Source organism: Cricetulus griseus, chromosome 8, assembly GCF_003668045.3.
Source record: "Cricetulus griseus strain 17A/GY chromosome 8, alternate assembly CriGri-PICRH-1.0, whole genome shotgun sequence".
Classification (NCBI taxonomy): Eukaryota; Metazoa; Chordata; class Mammalia; order Rodentia; family Cricetidae; genus Cricetulus; species Cricetulus griseus.
In genome coordinates this window covers 84,438,919-84,464,441 of record NC_048601.1, presented here as the reverse complement: position 1 = coordinate 84,464,441, position 25,523 = coordinate 84,438,919, and the positions used below count along the sequence as shown (strand labels likewise).

The following is a 25,523-nucleotide window of genomic DNA, read 5'->3' as shown; positions in this document are numbered from 1 at the left end:
TCGTCTCTTGGGACCTAAAGGGATCAGGCGCGGGGCCTGGCAGTCCGGCAGTCTTCTCCCGGCTTCTGGAAGCGGGGAGGGCAGAGGAAGTCCCGGGAGCTCGGCGCCCCTCCGGTAGGGCGCGGCTCCTCCCCTCCGCCTGGCTGGGGGCGGGCGCTGCGGCCCGGAGCTAGCCGGGAGCCCTTTCCACGTTTGCAACGCTGCGGCGCGCCCAGCCTTGCTCTCACCACTCCTGTCCAGGCCGTGCGATGGCGATCGGGGCCCGGGGCTGGCGGTCCCGGTCTTTGCTCCTGCTGCTCCTCTGGGTGACCGGACAGGCGGCGCCCGTGGCGGGCCTGGGTGTGAGCTCCGAGCTTCAGATCGAGCGGCGCTTCGTGCCTGAAGAGTGTCCGCGCACGGTGCGCAGCGGAGACTTCGTGCGCTACCACTACGTGGGGACTTTCCTCGACGGCCAGAAGTTCGACTCCAGGTACCCCGCGTCCCCTCACTCCCTAGGGATCTCCACCAGCCCTCCCCGGCCCCACCCGCCGCCCTCCCCCTTCCTGCCCCCGGAGATGGGTTGAATCTCCTTCCCTAGACCGCCGCGGTAGGTGCGACCTTGAGATTGTGGTCGGGACCATCCCTCCCTCCTCCTTCTCTGCCCGGCTCAGCGGCACATGCTTTCACAAATTCGTGTAAAATGGCCACTCGAGGAGACCTCCAGGCAGCCCGCTGCCTTCTTGACGGTCCCTTCTTACTGGCCCCTGAATTTCATCCCTTGAGGACTAGGAGGAGGAGGAGGAGAAGGAGGAGGCGGCGTCTGATAATCTCAGCCGCAGAACTACGCTGTTGAGGAGCTAGGCACCGTTCTGTTTTGTATATATCAATATGCATGAGATCATTTAAATATCTCGGGAAGTTCCAAGAAGAACCTCGCCTTCCTTCACCAGGGAGGTAACGGCGATGAGCGAGGCTTATGCAAACGGTGGACTCAGGCTATGGGAATTCAAATGCAGTGCCTGTGTGTAACGTCCTGTACCTTCCCTTCCGGCTTCACAAAAACTGCGGGAGAGACGGCCCAGAGCAGCCCTGCGCTCTTGCCAGCATAAACTGCCTCTCTTTAGCCTCTCTCCTCTCCCAGGCTGCTGTTACTAACCTTGGGCTGTGCCCTCGTAGTGAGCCACTCCACTAGACAGGTAATGGTTGAGCCTCTGCTGTGTGCGCTTATGAACAAATACAAGCAGCCACCCCTGTCTTTTTTGAAATTGTCGGTAGTGAGTATGTAAAAGCATTTAAAAGCAATTAGCAATTTAGCTATGTGGAAGGCACGGAGCAAGTGTTTAGATATGGCCATCTTTACTGTTAAGAATTTTCAGGGACACACAGGGAGATGGAACGCAGTACTTTATATATTCTAGGCAAGCTCTCTATTACTGGGTTATATCCCCAGACCTAGTCACACAGTTGTTTCAGCAGTAGCTTTTATACCAACCAGCTTTATCGAGGTATCATTATGTCATGCAATTCTAGAATGTAGAGGGCTGGTGAGATGGCTCAATGGTTAGGGTCATGCTGAGCATGATGACCTAAATTCAGTCCCTGGGATTCACATAGTGGAAGGAGAGAAATGACTCCCACAAGTTGTCTTCTAACCTCTACATGAATGTCATGCCCCCCACCCCATAAATGCATAATGTGTAAAAGAAAGCCCTGGAAAAATAGATTATACAATTTGGTGGGTTTTAATATGGTCATAGAGTGTTGTATAGATACCACAACTATCCAATTCTAGAGTGTTTCCAGAAAAATGCTGGGCATCTCCCGCCTTCCCCTCTTTCCTCCCATCTGAGCTTTCTGGAAGTTACTATTCTGGACATTCATATAAAATTGAGTTATGCAATACGATTTATGATGCTCTGTGTCTGGCTTTTTTCACCTCTCATAAATTTTCCAAGTTTCATCCATGGTCAGCATGTCAGAACTTCATTCTGTTTCATACACACAGACACACAGATACACACACACAGACACACAGATACACACACACAGACACACCGCATACACATACACACAGAGAGTCAGAACACAGACACACACACACAGACACACGCAGACACACATAGACACAAGACACACACATATACACAGACACATACAAACACACACACACACACACACACACACACACACACACACACACGCGCGCACGCGCGCTTGTGTCTAAGTTTTTGAGGCCCAGAACCTCAAAAGCAGCTACCAATTCTTTTCCATAATGCACTATACTGTCATTCCTTCCATCAGTATGCCGATTTCTTCATGTTCCTTTCACATTTTCTGGGCATGGTGGTGCACATAGCAGGAAGATCTCTGTGAGTCTGAAGCCAGCCTAGTCTGTATAGTGTGTTCCGGGACAGCCAGAGCTGTATAGTGAAACCCTGCCTGTCTCAAAAAACAAAACAAAACAAACTCCAAATCCCCAAATTACATTTATTTATTTAGTGTGTGCACACATGTGTGTCCATGCACATGCATGCCACAGTCAAGTGTGGAGGTCAGAGGTCAGCTTACTGGTGTTGAATCTCTTCTTTCACTCTGTGCATCTGGGGATTGAACTCAGGTTGTCGGGCTTGTTGGCAATCTCTGTTCCTGGCTGAGCTATATTGCTGACCCTTGTTTCCCTCAAGATGGTGAGCATCTCTTCATGTACTAATTGGTTATTTGTGTATCTTCTTTGATTTCCTCCTCTCATTATAAAATAGGGAATGATTTTTTTTCTTTTTCTTTTCTTTTCTTTTTTTTTTTTTTAGATTTATTTATTTATTTTGTATACAGTGTTCTGCCTGCATGCCAGAAGAGGGCATCAGATCTCATTACGGATGGTTGTGAGCCACTATGTGGTTGCTGGGAATTGAACTCAGGACCTCTGGAAGAGCAGTCAGTGCTCTTAACCGCTGAGCCATCTCTCCAGCCCATGTTTTTTTTTTTGTTTTTTTTTTTTTCTTGAACCGAAAGTAATTAATAATTCTCATTAGAACAGGTCCTACTCTTATGGAAGGCTGCCATTGTGAGGCAGTATAAGACAGTGGAAAGAGCAGCTTGGTACTACCTAGCATTTATGCACTGTCTACCCTCAAGAGGTCTAGTCTCTTACGTTTCTCTCTGATTCTGTCATTTAGCTTAATCAGGTAATTGCAAAATAATGAGATAGCCATGGTAAGAATAGCAGAGCCTGCACTCTCTCACAAAAGGCCATATCTAGTTTTACCTTGTGCCTTTACATATTTTAATTATTTCCAGAAGAATTCATCGACCCTCACAAGACAGTAAGGAAGATATATCTTCAGATGAAAAGCGAGGCTAAGAATGTCCAAACGACTTGCCCTAGACACCTTAGAATTATGTGGTCTTGTGGGGATTTTAATGCAGGCAGTTTATGACCACAATTCTATTCTATAGTCAGCCCATAAATATGATGGAAGAGAAGAAAAAAAGCAGTGGACTCACATAGAAGGCTTAACTATACGTTGTGTGTGTGCAGGAGGTGGGTGGGTGGTCCGGATGGAGTTCCTAGATTGCAGGGGAAGACCCAAGGAAGACTAAAATATACTAGGGAGGAGCAGAGGAGGAGGGCTTGGTTCGGGGAGGAGGTGTGGCTGGTAGTGGGGTATGGAGGTGGACGCATGGTGCTGTAGAAATGAGGTCTGAGGAAGAGTTGAAGGACGAGTGGGGTAATGACAAGCAGAAAAAGCAAGGGAAGCTAGAGGTGAAGATTTAAAGAAATGAAAGACTTTCCAACCTTTTAACTGACATGGAATTATGCATATTTACAGGAAACAATGTAATAGCTAGGAGCCGGCTAGCTTTGGTGGGAATCTTGCTTTCTGGATATGGCCTGTGTTTAAGGACAGTACTAAGTTCCTGAAGACTGAGTTCTGGGCCCCAGGGATCAGATTTGCTTTCACAAGTGGCTGTGATGGAAGACACTGAGAAGCTGCTTCACTGTTTCCTTCTTAGGTCTCTATTCCTTTGGAATTTGTGGAATGTTAGGATATGAGTTGGATAGTCTGTCTCTTTTTAAAAGACTTTTATTATTTGTAGTTATGTGTCTGTGTGTGGATATGGGCATATGCAGGTGCCCTCAGAGGCCAGAGGCGTTGAATATCCTAGAGCTGGAGTTACAGGCATTTGTGAGCTGCCTCATGTGTGTGCTGGGAACCAAAGCTAAGTCTGCTTCAAGAGCAGGGTGAGTTTTCCCACTGAGCCATCTCTCCATGGAGCCCATGACTTTGGTACTCTTACACAAAATGTGTGTGGAGAGGAGACGTCTAGGAGTTTGGACTTTGGCTGCTTTGGGGGTTTTGCCAGAAGAAAATGGCAACTGTGGGCCTGGTGAGGTGGCTAAGTGAGTAGAGGTGCTCGCTGTCACACCAGATGACTCATTGCCCCCCCCCCAAAAAAAAAAAAAAAAACAAAAAACACAGTAGCTGTTAAAAGAGAGAAAAGTAAATGATGACTTGAATTCAGAGTAGAGTCATAAACCATCAAGAGTTTCTTGGGCTATGATTTTTTTCTTTTTCTGTGTTTCTGTTGTCCGGACATTCAGTCACCAAGATGACCAGACCTTCAGCCCTTGGCCACCACTTTGGATGTGGCTGTGTATGACCTCGGTGGCCTTGTTAATATGCTCCCATGGCTACTGTTGCAGAAGCAGGCAGATGGCAGCCTCCACCTGCCGGTCCTGCCAGCCTTCCCAGGTTCATCGTAGGAGTTCCATGGCATTCCCAGGCATGAGAGTAAGGGGAACAACACTTCTAGGGCCTCTGATTTCCTTCTGGGACTAAAGTTGAGTATGTTTCCATTTCCATTGTCCTGGAAAAAAGTCCTCTCACTGGTTCACTCCCAGCCTTCAGACCTATCTGCAGACCACAATGTACTTGATTGATGGTGCCATGTGTCCACTGATAACTCGGTGGATAGGTCAACTTTTGCTGCTCTGACTTTCCCACTAAATACATCAAAATCACCCAGACAGATTCATTACACAGTTTCTGATTTGCTGGCTCTGGGGTTTGGGTTCAAGAACAATTTGTGACAAGTTCCCTACTGACCCAGCTGTCTCGAAGATAGGACTCTGAGGACCTTTGCTCTAAAGGAACCGTAGATTTGATGGGTCTCATTTTGTTACATTTTCATTCATTCACCCGTTCATTTATTCATTAAACAAATACTTATTGAGAGCCTGCTCTTCCAGGTGCTGGAGATGTAGCAGTGAATAAAACAGAATCCTGACCCTATGAAGCTCGAATTTCTAGGGGAAGGACACATATTTAAGTTACACAGCAAAATAGAAGTTGGTGAGAGCTGTAGAGACAGAGACGGGGGGAGGTTTTGAGGTGGGGGTGAAGCACTAGGCTCAGAAAGCTGTGATGACAGTAGCCACCTTGATAATAACTAACTTCTGGACTCCGTGGTAGACTCTCTGTGCCTCACGTAGGTCAGAGAGTGCCATGTGAGGGGTAGACATCCATGTCTCTGCCACTTGGAATGTGAAGGGGATTTCTGTCTACTGGACAAGGCTTTGGGGGAAGGCCTGATGCTTGAGATAGGCCTTGAGCATGGATGGGATTTTATTTCATCACTGTAGAGAATGTCTTTAAAAGAGAAAAGGGTGTGTGCAAACCCTGGGTGTGAACAGTGCATACTCAAGGCACAGAGAAAGAAAAGAAAAGAAAAAAAAAAGTGTTGATAGTTGGACCAGGAGGCAGAAGACCCAGGGCTGGTCAGGTGCGGGGGAGCCATTCCACAGAAGCCCTGATAACTATCAGAGGATTTTGTGTGCACTATCCAGGAGCTCTTCAGTAGGTAGATTATGAGTAGGGAGCCCTAGTTATTAGCCTTGTTGCAAATTTATTTTGCATAATTATTCAGTTATGTTTCTAATCTTGGGATATAACAGAATAAAAAAAGACAAAAGCCATGCCCGTATTATGGTTGAGAAAAGCATGAAGACCTATTCCAGCTTACCTGAGCAGAAAGCAGAGGGAGTTAGTGGAAGAATCTCTGATTTGGTGCGAAATTCCAGGATCGTGAGTTGAGATGACCTTCTCCAGATCCCTACGGGGCTGCATAGGAGGTGTCCTCAGAGGAGAGCCAGCTTTCCACACTATCCACGTGATTAACCAGACTCTATCTCAAGTCCCAGATTCCCGGGAGAGAGTTTGGTTGGTTCCATTTGGGTGAGGTGTCTGCTGTGTAGGCATTCAATTATAAGTCTCTTGAAGTTGGGACCCAGGCTCATCCCTGCAGTAGGCCTGGTCCTTAGAGAAGAGCCGCTGGGCTGAGTAGCAGCTGGCATTGTGTCGGGGTGTGCAGGGAGAAAATAGCAATGAGTAACTGGTCAGGGTGTACTCACAGGGAGGCAGAATTTAGAGAGTGAATGTAGGTGGCAAGAGCTGGAATGCTGGAGAGTGGCTGAGGAGGTGTGAGGTTGCCTTGGGATTCATTCTCTTGGGTCCCTGGAGGCTGCTGGCAGGTTGACCAGGCATCCCATCCTGGAGAGATTTATCGGCAGGACTTTTGATTCTCTCGGTGGGGGCATTGCAAGTTACTATACATTCATAAGGGTGGTTTGATTTGGGTGTATTTTTCTGACTGAGCCCTTGTGAAGAATTACCTATAGGAGTCTAACATTTTAATTTGTGCAATTGCTTGAGAGTAATACTCTGTAACAGGGACATGACAGCTTGACTTTGCTTTGAAGTGTTTTCCTTTAATATTTTCATGTGCTGGAGAACATTCCAGCTCCTGCCTGCTCACTCTCTCTGTTCGCCCTTCTCTTCCTTCATCACAAACCTTCTTTCATTTTTCCATCTGGGCAGCAGACAGGTAGCTTGCCAGATCGTTTCCTGGTGTCTTTATCCTGCCAGGTCCATTAGCTGCTGGTAGATGTGGCTGCTTGAGAGAAGTACTCTTGTACAAAGCATCTGGGAAGCCCAGCCACCTTTGGGAGTGTATGGTGTGGAGGGAGGGTGGGAGGCAGGAACATCAGACCTTGCCTGCCCTCTTTTGAGTCTGCAGCTGGATCCATCCTTAGTGGAGGAATGTCACCAGGGGAGGGGGCCGGTCACCCTGCAAGGAGGAGAGTTTTAGTCCACTTCACTAAGGGCTGCTGTGTCAGGACCACTGTTGTCATGTGAAGCAGATCCCAGATGAGGCAGCCACCTTGAGTTGGCAGAGGGGAAACTGAACTGTCTTGGAGGCACCCCAGGTGGCTTCTATCCTGTGTGTGTGTGTGTGTGTGTGTGTGTGTGTGTGTGTGTGTGTGTGTGTGTGTGTTTTGGGATGGGGTGGGAAGACTCCCTATGTCACCCCAGCGGGGATCAAACTTGACATCTTCCAGCCTCAGTCTCTTAAATATGGGGATTGGAAGTGTTTGCCACCAAGCTTGGCCTGTTTGCTTTTGAGACAGGATCTCCCAGTATTACCCAGGATATTGGCTCAAATTCATGGGTTCAACAAATCTTCCTGCCTCAGCCACTGGAGTGGCTGGGGCTGCCTTACTAGCCTTTGTAGTGTTCGGAAACATTGTCTTCAGTTTTGACTTGTCCAAACAGAATCTCAATCTAGAATTTAAAACAAGCTGACCTTTCCCCTCCTAGTTGATATGTATAACAGAACTGAGGAGAGAATTGTCTGCCTCCTCTGGGTTGGCCATTTTTCTTTTGTCTCTGGATCTGAGATAAAAGTGGTTTCATCAAAGAATAGTATAAGCATGTGCCATTTAATTTTAGTTTTTAAAAAATACTTTTTTTTTTTTTTTTTTTTTTGGTTTTTTGAGACAGGGTTTCTCTGTGGCTTTGGAGCCTATCCTGGAACTAGCTCTTGTAGACCAGGCTGGTCTCAAACTCACAGAGATCCACCTGCCTCTGCCTCCCGAGTGCTGGGATTAAAGGCGTGCGCCACCACCGTGCGCGGCTCCTTATTTTTTATTTTTATAAGTGTTTGTGCACCATGTGCATGCTGGAGCCTGTGGAGGTCAGCAGAGGACACTGGGTCCCCTGGAAGTAGAGTTACAAGGTAGTTGTGAGCTATCATGTGGGTGGTGGGAAGCAAATCCAAGTCCTCTGCTATGCAAGCCTAACGGGTGCTCTTAACCACCGAGCCTTCTCTCCCGCCTCAACAACTTATTAAAAATTAATACAACAAATAATAAAGGCTGGGGGTGTCGCTCAGTAATAGAAATGTGAGGCTGAGGGGCTGAAAAATGACTTGATGACTAAGAGCCGTGCTGCTCTTCCAGAGGACCCAGGTTCAATTTTCAGACATGGTGTCTCCCAACCCTCTGTAATTCCAGTTCCAGGGTATCTAGTGCCCTTTCATAGGCACCAGGCGTACATGTACACACAGGTACATAGGTGTACGCTCAACAAAACACTCGTACACATACAGCAATCAAAAGTATGTGAGGCCATGGATTCAATTCCAAGTTCAGCAAATAAATAATAGTGATATATATGCACTGGTTAGGCCATTTTAAAACTTAAAATTCTAGCTGCCCAGCTGCTAAGAATTGAGAAGGGGCTCCTGGGTAGGTGTGGTCCCTTGTTGCCCTGTATACTTCCTTCTGTCCTGCTCTAGCCTTCGCAGGTTCTAGGAGGCCCATGGGATGGACCTTTGGCCATGTCTTACGTTACACACTCTTTAACCTGTGTCTTCTCATTTAGATCCACTCCTATTTGCTTTCAGTTTTCCAAAGTTTTATTGCCATCCCTGGCCTGTTTTGGCCATTTTTACAGTTTCTTTAATCCTTTTGGAGGGGAAGACCTGGGAGGTTTTATGGATTCATTTTACTATTTGTTCTTATATTTATTTTAAAAGATTTACTTGTTTTATTTTATATTATATGTGTTCGTTTAAGTATGGCCATGCATTGTGGGTACCTGGGGAGGCCAGGTGTCAGATCCCGTGGAACTGGAATTATAGCTAGGTCCTCTGCAACATCTATTTCCGTTCCTGGGGACATCCATGCATCCTTCCTAGGGTCCTCCTTGTTATCCAGCTTTTCAGGAGCTGTGGACTGTAGCCTGGTTATCCCTTGCTTGACACCTAATATCCACTTATGAGTGAATACATACTGTTTTTGTCTTTCTGAGTCTGGGTTACCTCACTCAGGATGGCCTTTTCTGGTTCCATCCATTTTGCCTGAAAATTTCATGAGGTCATCATTTTTTACAGCTGATAGTACTCCACTGTGTACCACGTTTTCCCTATCCATTCTTTGGTTGAGGGGCATCTAGGTTGTTTCCAGGTTCTGACTATTATGAATAATGCGTCTATGAACATTGTTCCTTGTAAATAGAGTTCTTAATTGGTCTAAGTAATAAAATCCCAGAGTCAGATATAGAGGAAAAAGCTGAGGGATTAGAGAGAAGAAGGAGCAATCCACCGCCACAGCTTACTTCCTTAGTGTCTCAGCAGACAAGAGGGGGAGTTACTGTTTTTCCCTGCTTATGTCCTGTTTCTGCCCGGCTATCTCAATCCTGTCTGTCTGTACAGACCCCTAGACCTCTATGGTTAGCTAGTGACAAGCTCCATTCTCTGACCTTTAGACAGGCTTTATTTTGTACAAGTAAGATATCAACACATAGCCCTTTTTTTTGTCTAAAATTAAAAAAGGTTATAACTAGTATAAGAAAAACCATATACAATAAGTATAATAACTATATACAGCATATACAGGCAATAAGTACATCAACAATGTCTAGTTCTTGACAAATTCAGAGAAAATACTCCATATCTATTCTTTCTTGATGAGTCCAAAGTTTTGTACATAATTTACTTTCTATTCTAATTTGCATTATCAATTACCTTTTAATGTCTTTCAAACCTATTCCACTTAACACATCTTTAGTGAGTTTCTTTACTAAGTAAACAAGGAAATCTATAACTATACTATTTAGTCTTCAACTCCCTCAGTGACCCAAGAAGGAAATAATATTAACTGGGTAAACAGGAAGTGCAATCAAGTTACTTCCAAAAATGTGAGAAATGACAGCAACAGCTGGCTGCCTGGAAAGTCACCCAAGGTTGCTCTGCAATGTTGGGGCATCCATCTTCGGCCTATAGGCCTAGCATATCTGACAGACATTTCTGTGAGCCAGGATAATCTAAAGGACTGGACCGCCTTGTCTTGGCAAGGTTTGTAGTCACTCTTTTCGGTGTCCTGTTTGTCCAGTTTGGGCAGTACACTGTCAGCAGTTGAGGCAAGGGCACTTTCTTGCCCAGTGGCTTACTTTTGCCACAAAGAAAGTAAACTCCATATGGAGTTTCTTCTATGCCCATCATCTTCTCCAATGTAGATTGACGCTGCCAGTACCAGACATGTCTCATTGTCATAAAAAAGAACCTATGTTATTAAAACATGTTAAGTGCCATATTCTGTAAATCTCTGGTGTTGGAAGATGTCCTGTCTTTCTAAAATATCCAGTTTACCTTGTAAACATACCTAATGTGACTACAAATTTGATTGTAATAGTTGGCTAATTACTAAGCTACATTTCCTTATTATCCCATATAGTTGATAATAATAACTTTCAAGGACTAGAAATTTGTATTGCATTATTAAATAAGCTGTATAGGTACAATACCTTTAACATATTAGAAATGTATGCACAGTACGTTTTAGCAAAATTAATCTCAAATTTGTATAAATATACAACATTTGTATACACTATATAAAAATTCAATGCAATGTAAAATATTTAAAACTAGTAGTTGCTTTTTAAGAGTAGATTCAATAATCTACCTTTTTATCTTATCAACCTCAGTTTTCCCAGTGCTTGGGTTACAGGCATGTGCCAGCCCACCCAGCTTGCCATTTGTTCCTTCAAAGATTCTTCCTTGCTGTAAAAGAACCTATATTCAGAAGTGTAGCCTGTTATTTATACTATAAGAATAGAGCCACCAAGTACTTATTTGTGTTAAGTGATACGTTGCAAAATAATGTGTGCTTCTGTGTAGACAGTTTACTGAGTTGAATATGACGGGTTTTGCTTATCTCTAGCAATAGCGTCATGGCTAGATAGCCTTTTTTTTTTTTAATTCAAGTTAGGGAACAGGCTTGTTTCACATGTAAGTCCCTTCTCCCTCTCCCTCCCCTCACTCCCATCCCTCCTCCCCCACCCCCAACCTACCCCCACCCCATCCACCCACCACTCCCCAGGCAGGGTAGGGCCCTCAACAGGGGCTCTGCAAAGTCCACCAAATCTTCCTGTTTAGCCATTTTTTAGCCATTTTTTCTTTTTTTCTCTTTTCCTTTTTTGAGACAGGGTCTCAAACTTGTTGACCTTGACTTCTGATCCCCCTGCCTCCACTGCCTGAGTGTTAGGGCACAAGTGTGAGCCATCAAGGGATTGTTGTGGTGTTGGGGATTGAGTGCAGGGGTTTGTGCATGCTAGACTAGTACTCTGCTGTTGAGCCATATCCCAAGCCTTAGCTAGATTCCCGCCCCCCACTTTCTTAAATGTTAACTTCATTTTTCACTATTAGTCATTTATAGAAAACACCACAAATCTCCTGGAGTCAGAGATAACTTTTTAGAGCCAACCAGCATGGTTCATATATATATATATATATATATATATATATATATATATATATATATATATTTTTTTTTTTTTCCCATAAAACTTCACCTAAAATTATTTTTATGTACGGTGTCTCATGAAGGATAACTCAGCATCCTCACGTCCTTCTCTATTCTAAGTAGCTTACTAAATTCTGGGTGTTACTGAAAGACAGAAATCGAAATTTTGCCTAAAGTACCTTACAAATTTTTTTTTAATACAGAATATTTTTTCCTCAAAATCCAGTTTGTTTTCTCCTAGAGTTTGTTTCTTTTTGTAGAATTTTATTACAATATGTTTCGATCATATTCGCCCTGATACCTTCTGCAGACCCCCATTCTTCCTTCCCCTCCTAACTGTGTCCCTTTCTTCTTTTTCTCCATCAAGACGAATTTGTGCTGCCCAAAGGTGCTTGGATGTGTGGCCTTCTACTAGGAATGGTAGACATGCCAGGGGCCATACCCTTAGAGGAAATTGACCCTTCCTTTCCTGCAGCTAAGAATTGCAAGTAGCCCCTCAGCTAGAGGCGAAACTTCTTTACTCTCCGTGCTGGGATTTGGTTTGGCTTGGGCTTGCACAGGCCTTGTCCTAGCTAGATACCTTGAAGAGTGTCACTGGGAGGCGCTGCAGATCCCATCACCCTTTGGAGGCAGGTAGTAGTGTCCGGGGCAGTGACAGAAACTGCCAGTGAGTGAGCAGGGGCAGGAAGTGAGTGGAGAGGAAAGGCAGGCCAGGGTGCTCGATGTGCTGTGTCCCCTGGCCTTTCTAGGCCCGCTTTTCAGCAAGCGATTCTCTCTGCAAGGCTCCCCTGTTTGGGCCGTACATTTACCACCCACATGTCCTTTGGCTTTGGTTGGTTTCAGCCATAACACATAAGGAGGGGTCCTCAGAGGAAGTGGGGTGGTAAACTTTAGTTCCTACCAGTAGGGTCACCAAGGTTTGTGTCTCTAAACCAAAGGTCCCAGCCCTAGTCATGTGTCACTTAGCTGCTAAAAACTCCCCGCCCCCTGGCACAAACATAATAAAGGTACTCCCTTCTCAGTCTTGGGCTACTGCACTGTTCCCTGTGCACATAGCCCCTTTGCTAAACAATAAAACTTACTATTGTAACTGTTTAAAAGAATGGAGTTGCAGTGTGAATTACATGCATTTGACATACAGTGGCTCTCTAGGACTGTTTTTTCTTAAAAACTCCTAACTCTAGATGCACTGACAATTCCTCCCCGTCTTTACTGCTCCCCACTTTCCTGGTAGCCACATTTTACTTCCGTTTCTATGAGTTAATTAAAGTCATAGAAAGTCATGTCTGGCTCATGTACTTTGTAGAATCAATCAGACATGTAGTGTTTAATCTTTCTTGACTGGCTCATTTCACTTAGTGAAGTATCCTCAGGATACATTAGTGATACATAGCATATTGCCTTTATTTTATACATTTCTTTCATTTTGTGTATTTTCTCCCATGGGTCAGCTGCTGCACATTTAGTTTGCTTCCATTTTTTGTTTTTGACTGTTGTGGATCATGCTGTAGTGAACATGTTTGCACAAATATCTCTGCAGGTCTCTGTTTTTAATTCTTTTGGGCAAATAGATTCTTGGATCTTCTTTTACTTCTGAGCTACATTTTTTGATGCAATTCCTTTTTTCCATAGTAGTTGCTCCATTTTTCATTCCCACCAATAGTGCTCAGGGTTTGAGTTTCTCCACATGCTCATCTACACTGGTTATTTCCTGTGGTTTTTAGTGACCTCCCTGCCTGACCTGAGGTAATATTACTATCATTTTAAAATTATTTTTTAATTATTAAATTTATGTGTGTGAGCATATATGTGTGGGTGCTCACAGAGGCCAGAAGAGGGTGTTGGATCCTATGGGATAGGAATTATAGGCGGGACAGGAATCACAGGCAGATGTGAGCTGCCCAGTGTGGGTGCTGGGAAACAAACCCTGGTCTCCTAGGAGAGCAGCAAGCACTTTTAACTCCTGATCCTTCTTTCGAGCCCCCTTAATTCTGTTTATAGATGAGGAAACTGAGAAGGCCTGGAGAAGGGCATTGACTGGCTTTTGTCAGAGATGGGATTTAAGCCTGGGTTTTTCAGTTGCAGAGCCACTGAGGCCAACCTAGGATTCAGGACTGAGGAGGGAAGGATAGCAGTAGAGGCAGTAGATGTGGGGAGTTTTTAAGGAGAGATTCAGAGAAGGCAATGCTACAGTTTAGGGGAAGAGGGTAATGGTGCCAGTGTAGTCCAAGAGATGGGAGAGGCTACCTATGAAGATAGAATTTGAAGTCCTCTGGCCTGGCTTCTAGATGGCTCGGTATCTGCCCCCACCCCCATCCCTAGGTAAGTACCTGCTTTTGGAGCTTGCTGGGAAAGTGTAGGGTCTGAACTATTATGTCTTTATGCCCTGACTGTGTTCAGCCCTTGTTGGGGAAGGGTTTATCCCCGACTCTTTGGCTTGGCTTCCAGTGCTGTCCATGGAACCTTCTGAGGGCATTGAGAAGGGCCAGAGGGTCTTGATCTCTCTAGGGCAGTGGAGACAGTTTTTTTTTTTTTTTTTTTTTTTTTTTTCAGGTCCATCTGTGTAGATCACAGCTGAACCTGGAACCCAAGCTGCTTGAGACTCATGCTAGGCTGTGGGTTAGATACTGGTTGGCAGCACATACCTGTTATGAGTGCCCAGTAAGCTACCTGTGGTTAGTGGCCACATATGGACAGCACAGGATTCGAAACATGCTTTTATTCATTGTTCTGAGTTAGAGTGGAGATTAAGGCCAGTGATTGTCTACTGGTAGACACTGAGTTGTCTACTTGGGAGTGAGTCTGTTGGCCACCTGACTCACCAGCAGAGGGCATGCAGCTGATAAGTGCTTTGTAAGTACGTTGTGGTTTTAATTTGTATTTCCTTGGTGCTTGGTAATACTGAGCATCTTTTGACATGCTTGTTGGTCATTTGTATTTCTTCTTTGAAGAAATGTCTATTGAAATAGTTTTTCATTCTTTTAGTTGGGTCATTTTGCTGTTGTTGAGTTGTAAGATATCTTAGATAATCAAGGTATGTTAGTTATTTTTATATGGCGTGTTAGTTATTTTTCTTGTCACTGTAACAAAATACCTGACAGAATCGACTTAAGGAGAGGATTTTGCCATGTACTTTCGAAGGTTCATTCCATCATGGCAGGAAAGGCATGGTGGCCGGAGCAGCTTGGTCTATGACAGCTGGAGCTTGCAATGCAGCTGTCTATATCTCGGCCAGCGGGAAGTAGAGAACATGGGCCAGAGCTGCAAGTGGCTGTAATCTTCAAAGGGCCACCTGTAGTGGTCTGTGTCTACTTGCTGTGCCTCATATCCCTGAGTTGTGTAACTTTCCCATGGAGCATTACTAGCTAAGGCCTAAGTGTCCAAACACCCTGAGTTTGTGGGAGATGTTTCACATTTAAACCTTACGTGGTTTGCATATGCTTACTGCTGTTCTGTAGGTTCTCCCACTTTATTGATTATTTCCTTCACTGTGAGGGTTTCTTAAGTTTGAACAACCCCACTTGTCTGTCTTTGCTTTGTCAACCTGTGCTTTTGGTGCTGCCCAAGAAACCATTGTAAAATCCGATGCTAAGAGGCTTCCCCCAGTGCTTTTTGAGATGGAGTTGAAGAATGAAGCCTAAGTTGGCCTCTTGTTCCTTGATCTTCCTGTGTCAATCTCCCCATTGTTGGGATAACTCCTATGAGCTACCATGCCTGGCGATCCATGTTTTCTTCTAGGAGTTTTGTAGCTTTGGAGCTCAAGTTTATATCTTCAATGTGCTTTGCATTTGATGGCATAAAGCAAAGACCCAACTTTTTTCTTTTGTGTGTAGATATCCAGATTTTTCTGGGACAATTTATTGGAGCCTAGCATTTCACCACCACATGGTCTTATCAACGATCCCTTGATCATGTATGGAAGGGTTCATTTCTGGGCTCTCTGTTCAGTTTCATTGGTTTCTGTAATTTGAATCTGGGCTGTTTTCATTACTATCATCTTCTAGAGTTAGAGGTCAGGAACCAGAGGGTATTGCATTTACTCTTCTTTCTTAGGATTATTGTGGCTATTTGAGTCTTTGGACATTTCCAGATGAATTTTAAGATTCACCAGGAATTTGATAGGAATTGCGTTGGCTCTGTGGGTCACTTGGATGGTGGATGTGTTGATAGAGATTAAGTCTTCCAACCAACCAACACAGGGTGGGTGTCTTTATTTTTGTCCTCTCTATTTGTATTTGTATTTGTATTTGCTTAAAAAATTGTAACATTTATTTACCATGTGCATGTGTGTGTGTGAATGTGCAGTACACACATGCATGTATGGAGGTCAGAGGTCAGAGGACAGATATTCTCTGCTTCTACCATTTGGGTTCTGAGGATCAAACTCAGGTTCTCAGGCTTGTTGACAAGTGTCCTTACCAAATAAACCACCTTGCCAGCCCTCTTTAATGTATTTCAGCAGCATTTCTCTATTTTTCAGTGTGTAATTCTTTTGGGCCCTTGTTTAGTTTATTTCCAGCAAACATTTTTTTTGTTTTGCTATTGTAGATAGAATTTATTATAAACTTCTGGTTGTTTACTGGTAGTATGGAAATGGCTCATTTTTGCTTATTGACTTTTGTATTGTGTAACATTGTAAAAGTCACTTATTAGTTCAGAGAGGGGAGGGGAGGGAATTGAGAGAGATAGAGCTCTTTAGGGTTTTCTACAGACAGTTACATGTGTAAGCACTGTAATACTTACCTTTCTTCTCTCCAGTTTAGATGCCTTCTACTTCCTTTTCTTGCTGAATTGCTCTCACCAGTTTTTTCAGGACTTTGTTGAATAGAACTGGGAAAGCAGGCGTCATTATTTTATTTATGAGCACATGGGGAAAGCATCCGGTCTTCTCACTGTTGAGTATAATGTCAGCTGTGCACAGCCTCTTCATTAACTGCCTGGTTGGGTGAGCCATCTGTTTCCCGTAGGACCCCAGTTGGGACACCTATAAAAGGTGTGAAATAGCTGGACAGAGGGACAGGCTGCAGAAGTGCTTATTCTAGCATTGCAAAAATGATTTTCATGGCTAGTTCTTGGCTTGATGCTTCCTTCACAAGAGTTTGTGCCAGGATACTGATCAGCATAAATCTAGAACAACTTCAGTTTTTCCAGATGGCCAGCCTTTTGGGCAATAGATAGCACTGGTTTAGCATTGTTAGAACCTTACGTGTCTGGGTGGGTACGTAGCACATTTTTGCGTGTTTCTCATAGCTCTGTGTGACCATCAAAGGAAGGAATTAATACTGTGAGGCTGACCATCAAAGGAATACCGTGAGGCTGCAGAGCCTCCAGAGGCCTGTGCCAGGCAGGAGCGGACTTAAACAGTCCTCAAACACTAAATGTGTGAGTACCTACCTGTGTTGTGTGAATATTAGGAGGATTCAGGGACTAGGAGGGTTCAGACTCTTTGTGAAGAGCTCACTTAGCTACTGGACCTAATATGTAAGAGCTGCTCTATCAATAGTAATTATTATTGAAAATGTGCATTAAATTATGCTGAGTGAGGTCAACCAGACCTGGTGGAAAGAGAGCACCACATGCCCTCTCTTCTTTGTGGACACTAGCTCCAAATCTTTAGATTCAATTATGTAATTGGAAGGATCTGAAGAACCCACAAGAAAAGGACTACAGCGGGATGGAGAAGGAGGAGGAGGAGTCTAGAGAGAGGCAGGGTAGGAGAGCAGTGCTATAATAAAGGGATAATGGGAAAATGTGCACAGGGAATTTAACTGTGGATACAGGGGGAGAGTGAAGAGGTCATACTAAGGATGTTTGAAAAAGCCACAGGGCAACGTGTTGCTACATAAGCTTGCTTTAAAATATATGCGTGTATACGTATGTGTATGTATGCATGTGTGTGCATGCTACCCTCAAGAGGCATGCATTGAACACAAATCTCAGTGCCAGGATGGGAAACCTCCAACAAGATGTAGGTCAGAAGAATGCAAGACACTCCTAAAACAGCATGGGCTATTGCCATTTTCCTTGATTGCCTTCCAGATTTTGAAGGTAAAACTATTGCGGAAGATGCTAAAGACACAGGACCATAGAGGAATAGAGATGGAACTGACCTAGAAGGAAGATGCTGTGCAAGCTACCAAGGGAAGGAAGCAATTAGTGGTTCTAACCAGTTGTAAAGGCTACAAACAATATTACCAGCCCAGCAAGATATCTCCAGCAGTGCAATAGTGGCACTTTTGTCTTGGTTGGTTGTCTGTGACTGTACCTCACCCCAAAACTCCTGTATAAGTGTGTGTGTGTGTGTGTGTGTGTGTGTGTGTGTGTACATACATATATAGTATATATACATCTATATGCATGTTTATCCATCTAGCATTTCTTTTTTTTTTTTTTTTTTTGGTTTTTCGAGACAGGGTTTCTCTGTGGTTGGTTCTCACAACAACCAACCGTTGTCTAATTGGACTTAAGGCCTGTTCAACAGGAGGGAATCATGCCTGGTAATGTAAATTTAGTCAACTCCCCATGGCTGGAGAGGTCATCGACCTGAGAGAAGAACCTGCTATTACTGTTTTCCTAAATCACTAGAATTTCTAACTGCATTCTAAATGGTTACCTTTATACCCACAGAAAGCTGTAGCCCTCATGCCTCACCAAAGATGCTTCTTTCTACAATAGGTGGAGACTATTCTAGAGACCCTCAACTGGCCAAAGTGCAGAGAATGAGTGACTGGGATGCCCAACCCGAACTGATACACCTGTAATGTAAAGCTCAGGGGAAAGCACAAAGAAGGATTGTAAGAGCCAGAGGCCCAGGATGCCTGCTATTAAATGATGTCCCTTAGGTGTGTCAGGGAAAACACATCCATGAAATAGCAGCAATATGGTTTCCTGAAGAGATCTAGCATAATGACAATATCAGCACACATGCCAGTGTTGATGGGGGATGTTACACATGGTTTCACCCCTAGACGAAGAGCTACAGGTGGTCATTGTCTGCAAAGAGAATCAGTTTCTTCCATGAGCAAGCTCCTTCGTGGATTTCCAATCCCAAGTTTTCAGCTTTGGGATTGGATAACCTGTTTCATATAAGAAATGCTAGATGGAGCTGGGCGTTGGTGGCGCACGCCTTTAATCCCAGCACACGGGAGGCAGAAGCAGGCGGATTTCTGTGAGTTTGAGACCAGCCTGGTCTATAAGAGCTAGTTCCAGGATAGCCTCCAAAGCCACAGAGAAACCCTGTCTCGAAAAACCAAAAAAAAAAAAAAAAAAAAGAAATGCTAGATGGATAAACATGCAAAAAGATGTATAGATGTATATATACTATATATGTATGTACACACACACACACACACTTACACAGGAGTATTGGGGTGAGGTACAGTCACAGTCATCTAGGGAATCTGCAGAGTTTATTCGCTGGGACAGCCAGAGCATTGGACATCTGGGAAAGGTAGAAGACTGAGTCATGAAAAGGAGGAACCCCTTGGCAGATGCCAAGAAAGTAACACCTGGGAGTCAGAGGGCCGCCAAAGTGGAGAGCTTGGCTTGAGCCCAGATAGTAAAAGTGATAGGTGGAGATTCAGTGCTGCGGATGCAGAGAAAGAATTGTCAACTACAGAGAGAGGCAGAAAGAACCAAAGAACAAACTTCATTACAACAAGCAGCTCCCATCAAGATGGTTGAAGGGGCCTCAGAGGCGAGAGGCCACTCAGGGACTCAGGCTCCCCAGCACTCTCCCTCTGCATTCCTCCTCCCTGAGTGCTCTGGCTGGGATCCTAACCTGAGTAGACTTTTCCTTCTCTGGTCCTCAACCCCCTTGGAGCAGGAAGCAGGCCCTCTTGAAGGGCCCCACACTCAGTTCCCTCATCAGCTTCTGTTCCCCTGGTCCTCCTTCAATATGTATGTACACGGAATAATAATAACTAAACAAGGGAGCATGGATTTGGGAGGCAGGGCACGGGAGGGGTGTGAGCTGGAGGGCAGGGGGCGGGAGAGAAGTAGATACAGTGCTCATGTATGAAGTTCTCAAAATAAAATAGGGCCAGAGAGATGGCTCTGTGTTCAAAGCACTGACCACTCTTCTGGAGGTCCATAGCTCCAGTTCCAGACATGCATGCAGTGTACAGACATACATGCAGGCAAACACTCATACACATAAAATAAATTAAAAAAAAACAAAACTACAGACTAGTAAATAAAATAAAACAAAGCCCCAAGGCACTCTCAATTTAATTTGCAATTTCTTTATTCTCCATGTAGTTTTCAGTGGAATGGTTTTTCATCATCGTTGGCTGTGCCTACGATATTCTCCTGTCACAAATCATTCTTTGACTATTTTATTTTAGTCTAATGGACTTTTAAAATAGGAGTCAATGCTGAATGTGTAAATGTCTCAGAAAATGAACTAACGTCGTTGAAACAGGCCGTGTGTACTTAAAAAACTGCAATGAACTTGGGAGCTATTCACATTGTGCCGGTGGGGAGCGCATTTCTAAAGCCACTCCCTGCCTGCGCATTCTTGCTGCTCCCACACATGCTGTGTCTGGGGAGTCTTGGCAGCTGTGCTTTAGGGTTGGTTAGCACAATCCGGAAGATGGCCCTGAAGATGGCTCAGTGATATGGCCATGCTCAAGCACAAGTCGGTTGCTGGCATTTCAGGAGGTGGCGTTTGCGCCAGCATGGAGGTACACGGTTGACATGTGTGGAAGCTGCACACACTCCTTCGTGTTCTGGAGTGGTATCTGCCTGAAGTCCTGCTTTCTGTTCACTGGCTGTGAAGAAAGGAAGGCAATGGAAATGGGGTGTAAGAGTAGGGGGAGATGGAGAAGGGGGCAGGTCTGAGGAAGATGGCAGCACTGCTTGACCAAACTGTTCATTAGGAGAAAGTGAGGAAAAGGCAGGAGTTTCAAGAGGAGGGTCGGCACAGCCTCATGAAGTCAGTGCTATTACTTGGTAATTGTATTTTACTCCCTTTTCTGGATCTTAGAAAATGGATCTTTCCATATTCTATATATGAGTAATTGGAAAGTGGTATCATTTTACACGGTAGCTCTGTTACCTATAGTGTGTGTGTATGTGTGTGTGCTCACACGTGTGCGTGAATGCATGCCCATCATAGCACACATGTAGAGGTCAGAGGATGTCTTGTTGGTTCTCTCCTTCCTTCCATCCACCACGTTAAGTCCTGGGGGCCCAGGTTTTGTCAGGCTCGGCAGCAGGTGCCTTTAGCAGTGAGCCACCCCCTGGGCCCTACACCTCACTCACTGACTATCCTTCTAGTGTGAGTGAGCAGGAATCTGAAAGATGGCACAGAGCAATTCATGGCACATCTGACTCAAATGCAGCCAGGGCCATACCCTTGAGTTGTTTCCATAGTTTATTATTGTAAACCAAGATCCACAGCAAGTTTTCTTTTGCTTATTTCTATTTTTCACTCATTTCCCCTATCGACCTGTCTCTTTCCCTTGTTCTGCAGCACTGGGAACTAAATCCGGGGCCTTGCAATGCTAGGCAACTACTCCACCACTGAGCACTATCCCCAGACCTCCTTTGCTTTAAATTTTGAGGCAGTCTCACAAGGTTGCCCGGCTGGCCTTGAACTTGTGGACTTTTTTTCTCAGCTTCCCTTCTGCCTGATAGTCCATGTGGGCTGTGAAGCCCAGATGTGTGGTCTTTTTCTTTTTCTTTTTCTTTTTTTTTTCCAAATACAGTGTTTGCCATTTTCTAAAGTACTTTTAGGGAAGTACTTGTTTTGGACTTATTTATCTCCCAAAGCATATATCCATCATCTCCCGGAAGATAAAAGTGTTGCTGAATTCAACATTAAAAAACAAGGGCGTACATCCAAGCCGTGATTTGTTATATATTGTTTGACCCATCAGCATCCCTGTCTACTGCATGTGCCTCAGTGTACTTAGGACATCAGAGGACAGCTTTTAGGACTTGGTTCTTTGCTTCCATTGTGTGTTTCAGGGGGTCAAACTCAAGTTGTCAGGCTTGTGTGGCAATCATTTCTAAGTGGATCTGTTGGCAATATCTAAGCTAATATAAAAGTTTCAACTCCTCAGATACTGTCCAGTGAGGACATTTCCTGGGTCAGTAACTCTTTGCTAGGCCTTTTCCGTTGCTGTGACCTTCATGAAGCTGTTTTCTCTGTGGGAATAACTATGCTTTTATCTCTCCCCCCTTACCTTCTGGATCTTCAGCTATGACAGAGACTCTACCTTCAATGTGTTTGTGGGAAAAGGCCAGCTGATTGCCGGGATGGACCAGGCTCTGGTCGGGATGTGTGTAAACGAGAGGCGCTTAGTGACGATTCCCCCAAACCTCGCCTATGGAAGCGAAGGAGTGTGTAAGTTTTCACTCTAGTTATAGATACTTTTGCAGCCTCTGTAGCCTACATGGTTGGAGAATTTGGGATTTTTAACAGGGGAAAAAGAAAGGCTGAATTTACAGCTAGCATTTACATTGGTAGGTTTATCTCTTAGGCATAGAAGAAAGTGCCAACATAGGACTATCTAATGAAACTTTGATGAGAGGAGCTCTTCTCCCCCACCTCTTTTTTTTTTTGTTTTTGTTTTTTTTGAGACAGGGTTTCTCTGTGTAGCTTTGGAGCCTATCCTGGCACTCGCTCTGGAGACCAGGCTGGCCTCAAACTCACAGAGATCCGTCTGCCTCTGCCTCCCAAGTGCTGGGATTAAAGGCGTGCTCCACCAACGCCTGGCTTCTTTCTCTCATTTTAATTTTATTTGGAGGAAGGATGTAAGAAGAACGGGCCCTTTGGAATTGCATATCAGTGATGGGTTTGAATTCTTTTGACTTCTGTTACATTGATAGTTGTCAATTGACTTTCCTTGTGGGATGTGAAGATATTTATTTAACCCACTTAGGTCATTGATTGCAAACCAAAGATCCCACCTAAACCCAGCCTGGTGAACCAGTGAGTTTATTGGAGTAACTCATGGAAGCTTGGCTGGGGGTTACTTCAAGGAGTGTGAGCGACTCGGCAGCAGCTGGATCAGCAGCTACATCACCCTCTGTAGCATGGGTGATGCCAATCAAAACTGCATCTCTCGAGCTCCCTGTATTACTTAGAGGCAGCTCTTTGGGCACAGATCCTCTCCCTAGCCACGGTTTACACTTTTACAACGTTGGGGAGAAACCTAGTAAATCTTGTAACTTAGCTTCCCCAGTCTCCTTTCTCCCTCCTGGAGGGAGGGACTCAACATGGAGGAAACAGCTATTTGACAGTGGCTTTCTAGGGATCTCTGTATCGCCAGCAGATGGCAGACTTTCAGTGTGAACCCACTTTAACTTCTAGCTGGTGTGATCCCTCCAAACTCAGTACTTCATTTTGATGTCCTCCTGATGGATATTTGGAATTCTGAAGACCAGGTTCAGATTCAGACGTATTTCAAGCCCCCCAGTTGTCCTCGGACTATCCAGGTGTCTGATTTTGTGAGGTACCATTACAACGGAACGTTCTTGGATGGGACACTGTTTGATTCTAGGTAAGTCCCACTGTTTGTGGCAGTGTGTGAAATGCCATTTGGTTCCTTCTGTCATGTCTTCTTTCTGTTCTCTTTTGGAAACCAGAAAAGGTACCCTACCAAACTATACCTAGTACCAAATCCTACCCCATATATATATATGTTTTGGTTAGTGTTTGATTCTCTGAGGTACCAGTCAAAATATAACACCTTAGAAGAAATTAAGAAATTAAAGCCAATCTTGATTTCATTTAAACCACATCTCAAGACCTCCACTTAAGTGAAGAGCCACATTTCCTAGGAAGTTCATGCGTACTTGACTCATTTATATAGTTTGCCCATGAAAGGGGAAGGGGAGGGCTAGAGAGGTGGCTCAGAGGTTAAGAGCATTAACTGGTCTTCTGGAGGTCCTGAGTTCAATTCCCAGCAACCATATGGTGGCTCACAGCCATCTGTAATGAGATCTGGTGCCCTCTTCTGGCCAGCAGGGATACAAACAATCATACCACTGTATACATATTAAATAAATGGGGGATGGGGTGGAGGAATGGAACTATAGAGAAGTATGAGGCTAGGATGGAAACCGGGCGACACTCTGCGGTTTTCTGTAATGACAGAATGTTCAGTGAGCGGGATAGCTGTTGACTGCTGATCTAAATATGAGCTCCCTAAATAATATCAGGGAGCAAAAATGGGATATATGCTTGTCACTAGGGATGAGTGTGGGCTCTTTGTGTACTTGAGATTTGAGAAACAAAACATCCAATGGATGAATTAGAAATAGTATGGAATTTCCTTCCCTCTTCTCCTTTTTTTAAAGCCACAATCGCATGAAAACCTATGACACGTACGTGGGGATTGGATGGCTGATTCCGGGAATGGACAAGGGGCTGCTGGGCATGTGTGTTGGCGAGAAGCGTATCATCACCATCCCTCCTTTTCTGGCCTATGGAGAAGAAGGAGATGGTAAGTCCTCTTTCTCAGAGCTTCTCTCATTCATCTTTATATGTTTACTTTTATTTTTGAGGATGTGTGTGTTCCTGCTTGTCTGTATGTGCATTACATGAGTGCATTGCCCTCAGAGGCCAGAAGAGGGCTTCAGATCCCCTGGAGCTGGAGAGACAAGCCATTGTGAGCTGCTTGGTGGGGGTGCTGGGAACTGAACCTGGGTCTCTTGCCCACTGGGCCATCTCTGAGCCATGTCTCTAGCTTCATTGTCCTTACTTTTATTTGGAGAGCTCAGTTCATCTGTGTCCTGTGAAATACACCAGGACTTTTGCTCTGTATCAACACTCCCTCTATGGCAGCCACTAGCTACCACATGTGGCTGTTTACCTTGAAGTGAAAACGAATTAAAATTCAGTTCTGGTCACATCCTCACATTTCATGTTTGCAAGAGCCACACATTGCTGGGGGCACCTGAGCTGCTATGCTACAGAGACACCTTTCATTCCCATCATTGCACAAGGTTCTGTTGGATAGTGCTAGTCAGGATGATCTTCTGTCTGGAACTTGCATTTGGTCACGGCCATTGGTGCTCATGTTAAGCGCTGTGTTCCTCCCTGCCTTGCCAGCTGCTGCCCTGTGCACCAACATCTCTCTCTTTCTTATCTGTAAGCAGTATTTGACCTAGACAGTTTAAAAAGATGTACACATCAAAGTTTAGCCACTGATGTCTGAATGGGCACATTTCCCAGCTTTTTTTCTTGAGAGCGGTCTAATATAGTGTAGGCTGGCCTTGAATTCATTATGGAGCTGAGGATAACCTTGTATTCTCATCATCTTCCACCTCCGCAGTGCTGGGACTCATATGCCACCATGGCTGGTTTTACAGGCATAACTTTTTGTCTTCAATGTTTTTGTTCTGAGGTTGAGGTTGGTTGAATCCATGGATGTAGAACGTGTGAACATAGCGGGTAGGCTGTGTCCAGCACACCCTATCTTAGAAACATCCAAGAGAAACAGCACCATGCAGAAATGAGATAGAAAAGATATAAAAACTACTTTTGGATTATGTGTATCATTTTCCCCTTGTTATCTAATTTCTGTTTAATCTATATTTTGTTTTGGGTAAAGAACTTTATATTTAAAAAAGTGGCTCTTGCTTTTAAAGAACAAGACCATATAGTATTTTCCAGAGCAGAGTCACAGTTTTGGAATTTGTGCCTTTGAATGTTTAAATGCATCTGTGCAGACAGAACCCACAGGAGGTATGGTTTGGGTTTCCATGTGGGTGCATTCTGCCCACAGAGAGCTGCTCACTGCAGCCTGGGAATCTGGAGTGTGGTCATGGTGGTAGTATGTGGCTGCTGTCAGCTTGCTCTCCCTGAGTCAGTCAGTTGTTCTGCTATGCCCACTAGCCCACGGTTAGACACCAAGGTGAGACACTGTAGCTACACAACATGGAGAAC

At 44.5% G+C, this 25,523-nt stretch overlaps 1 protein-coding gene across 1 annotated transcript in view; it reads left to right on the top strand.

Moving 5' to 3' along the window:
• Window positions 1-248: 248 nt before the first annotated feature.
• Fkbp9 (FKBP prolyl isomerase 9) overlaps window positions 249-25,523 on the top strand; it is a 48,998-nt gene continuing 23,723 nt past the window's right edge. The window contains exons 1-4 of the mRNA XM_027429714.2: window positions 249-469; window positions 21,829-21,974; window positions 22,944-23,133; window positions 23,933-24,078. Of these exons, the coding sequence (XP_027285515.1) occupies window positions 249-469; window positions 21,829-21,974; window positions 22,944-23,133; window positions 23,933-24,078 (703 nt within the window). The remainder of the gene's footprint in view (window positions 470-21,828; window positions 21,975-22,943; window positions 23,134-23,932; window positions 24,079-25,523) is intronic.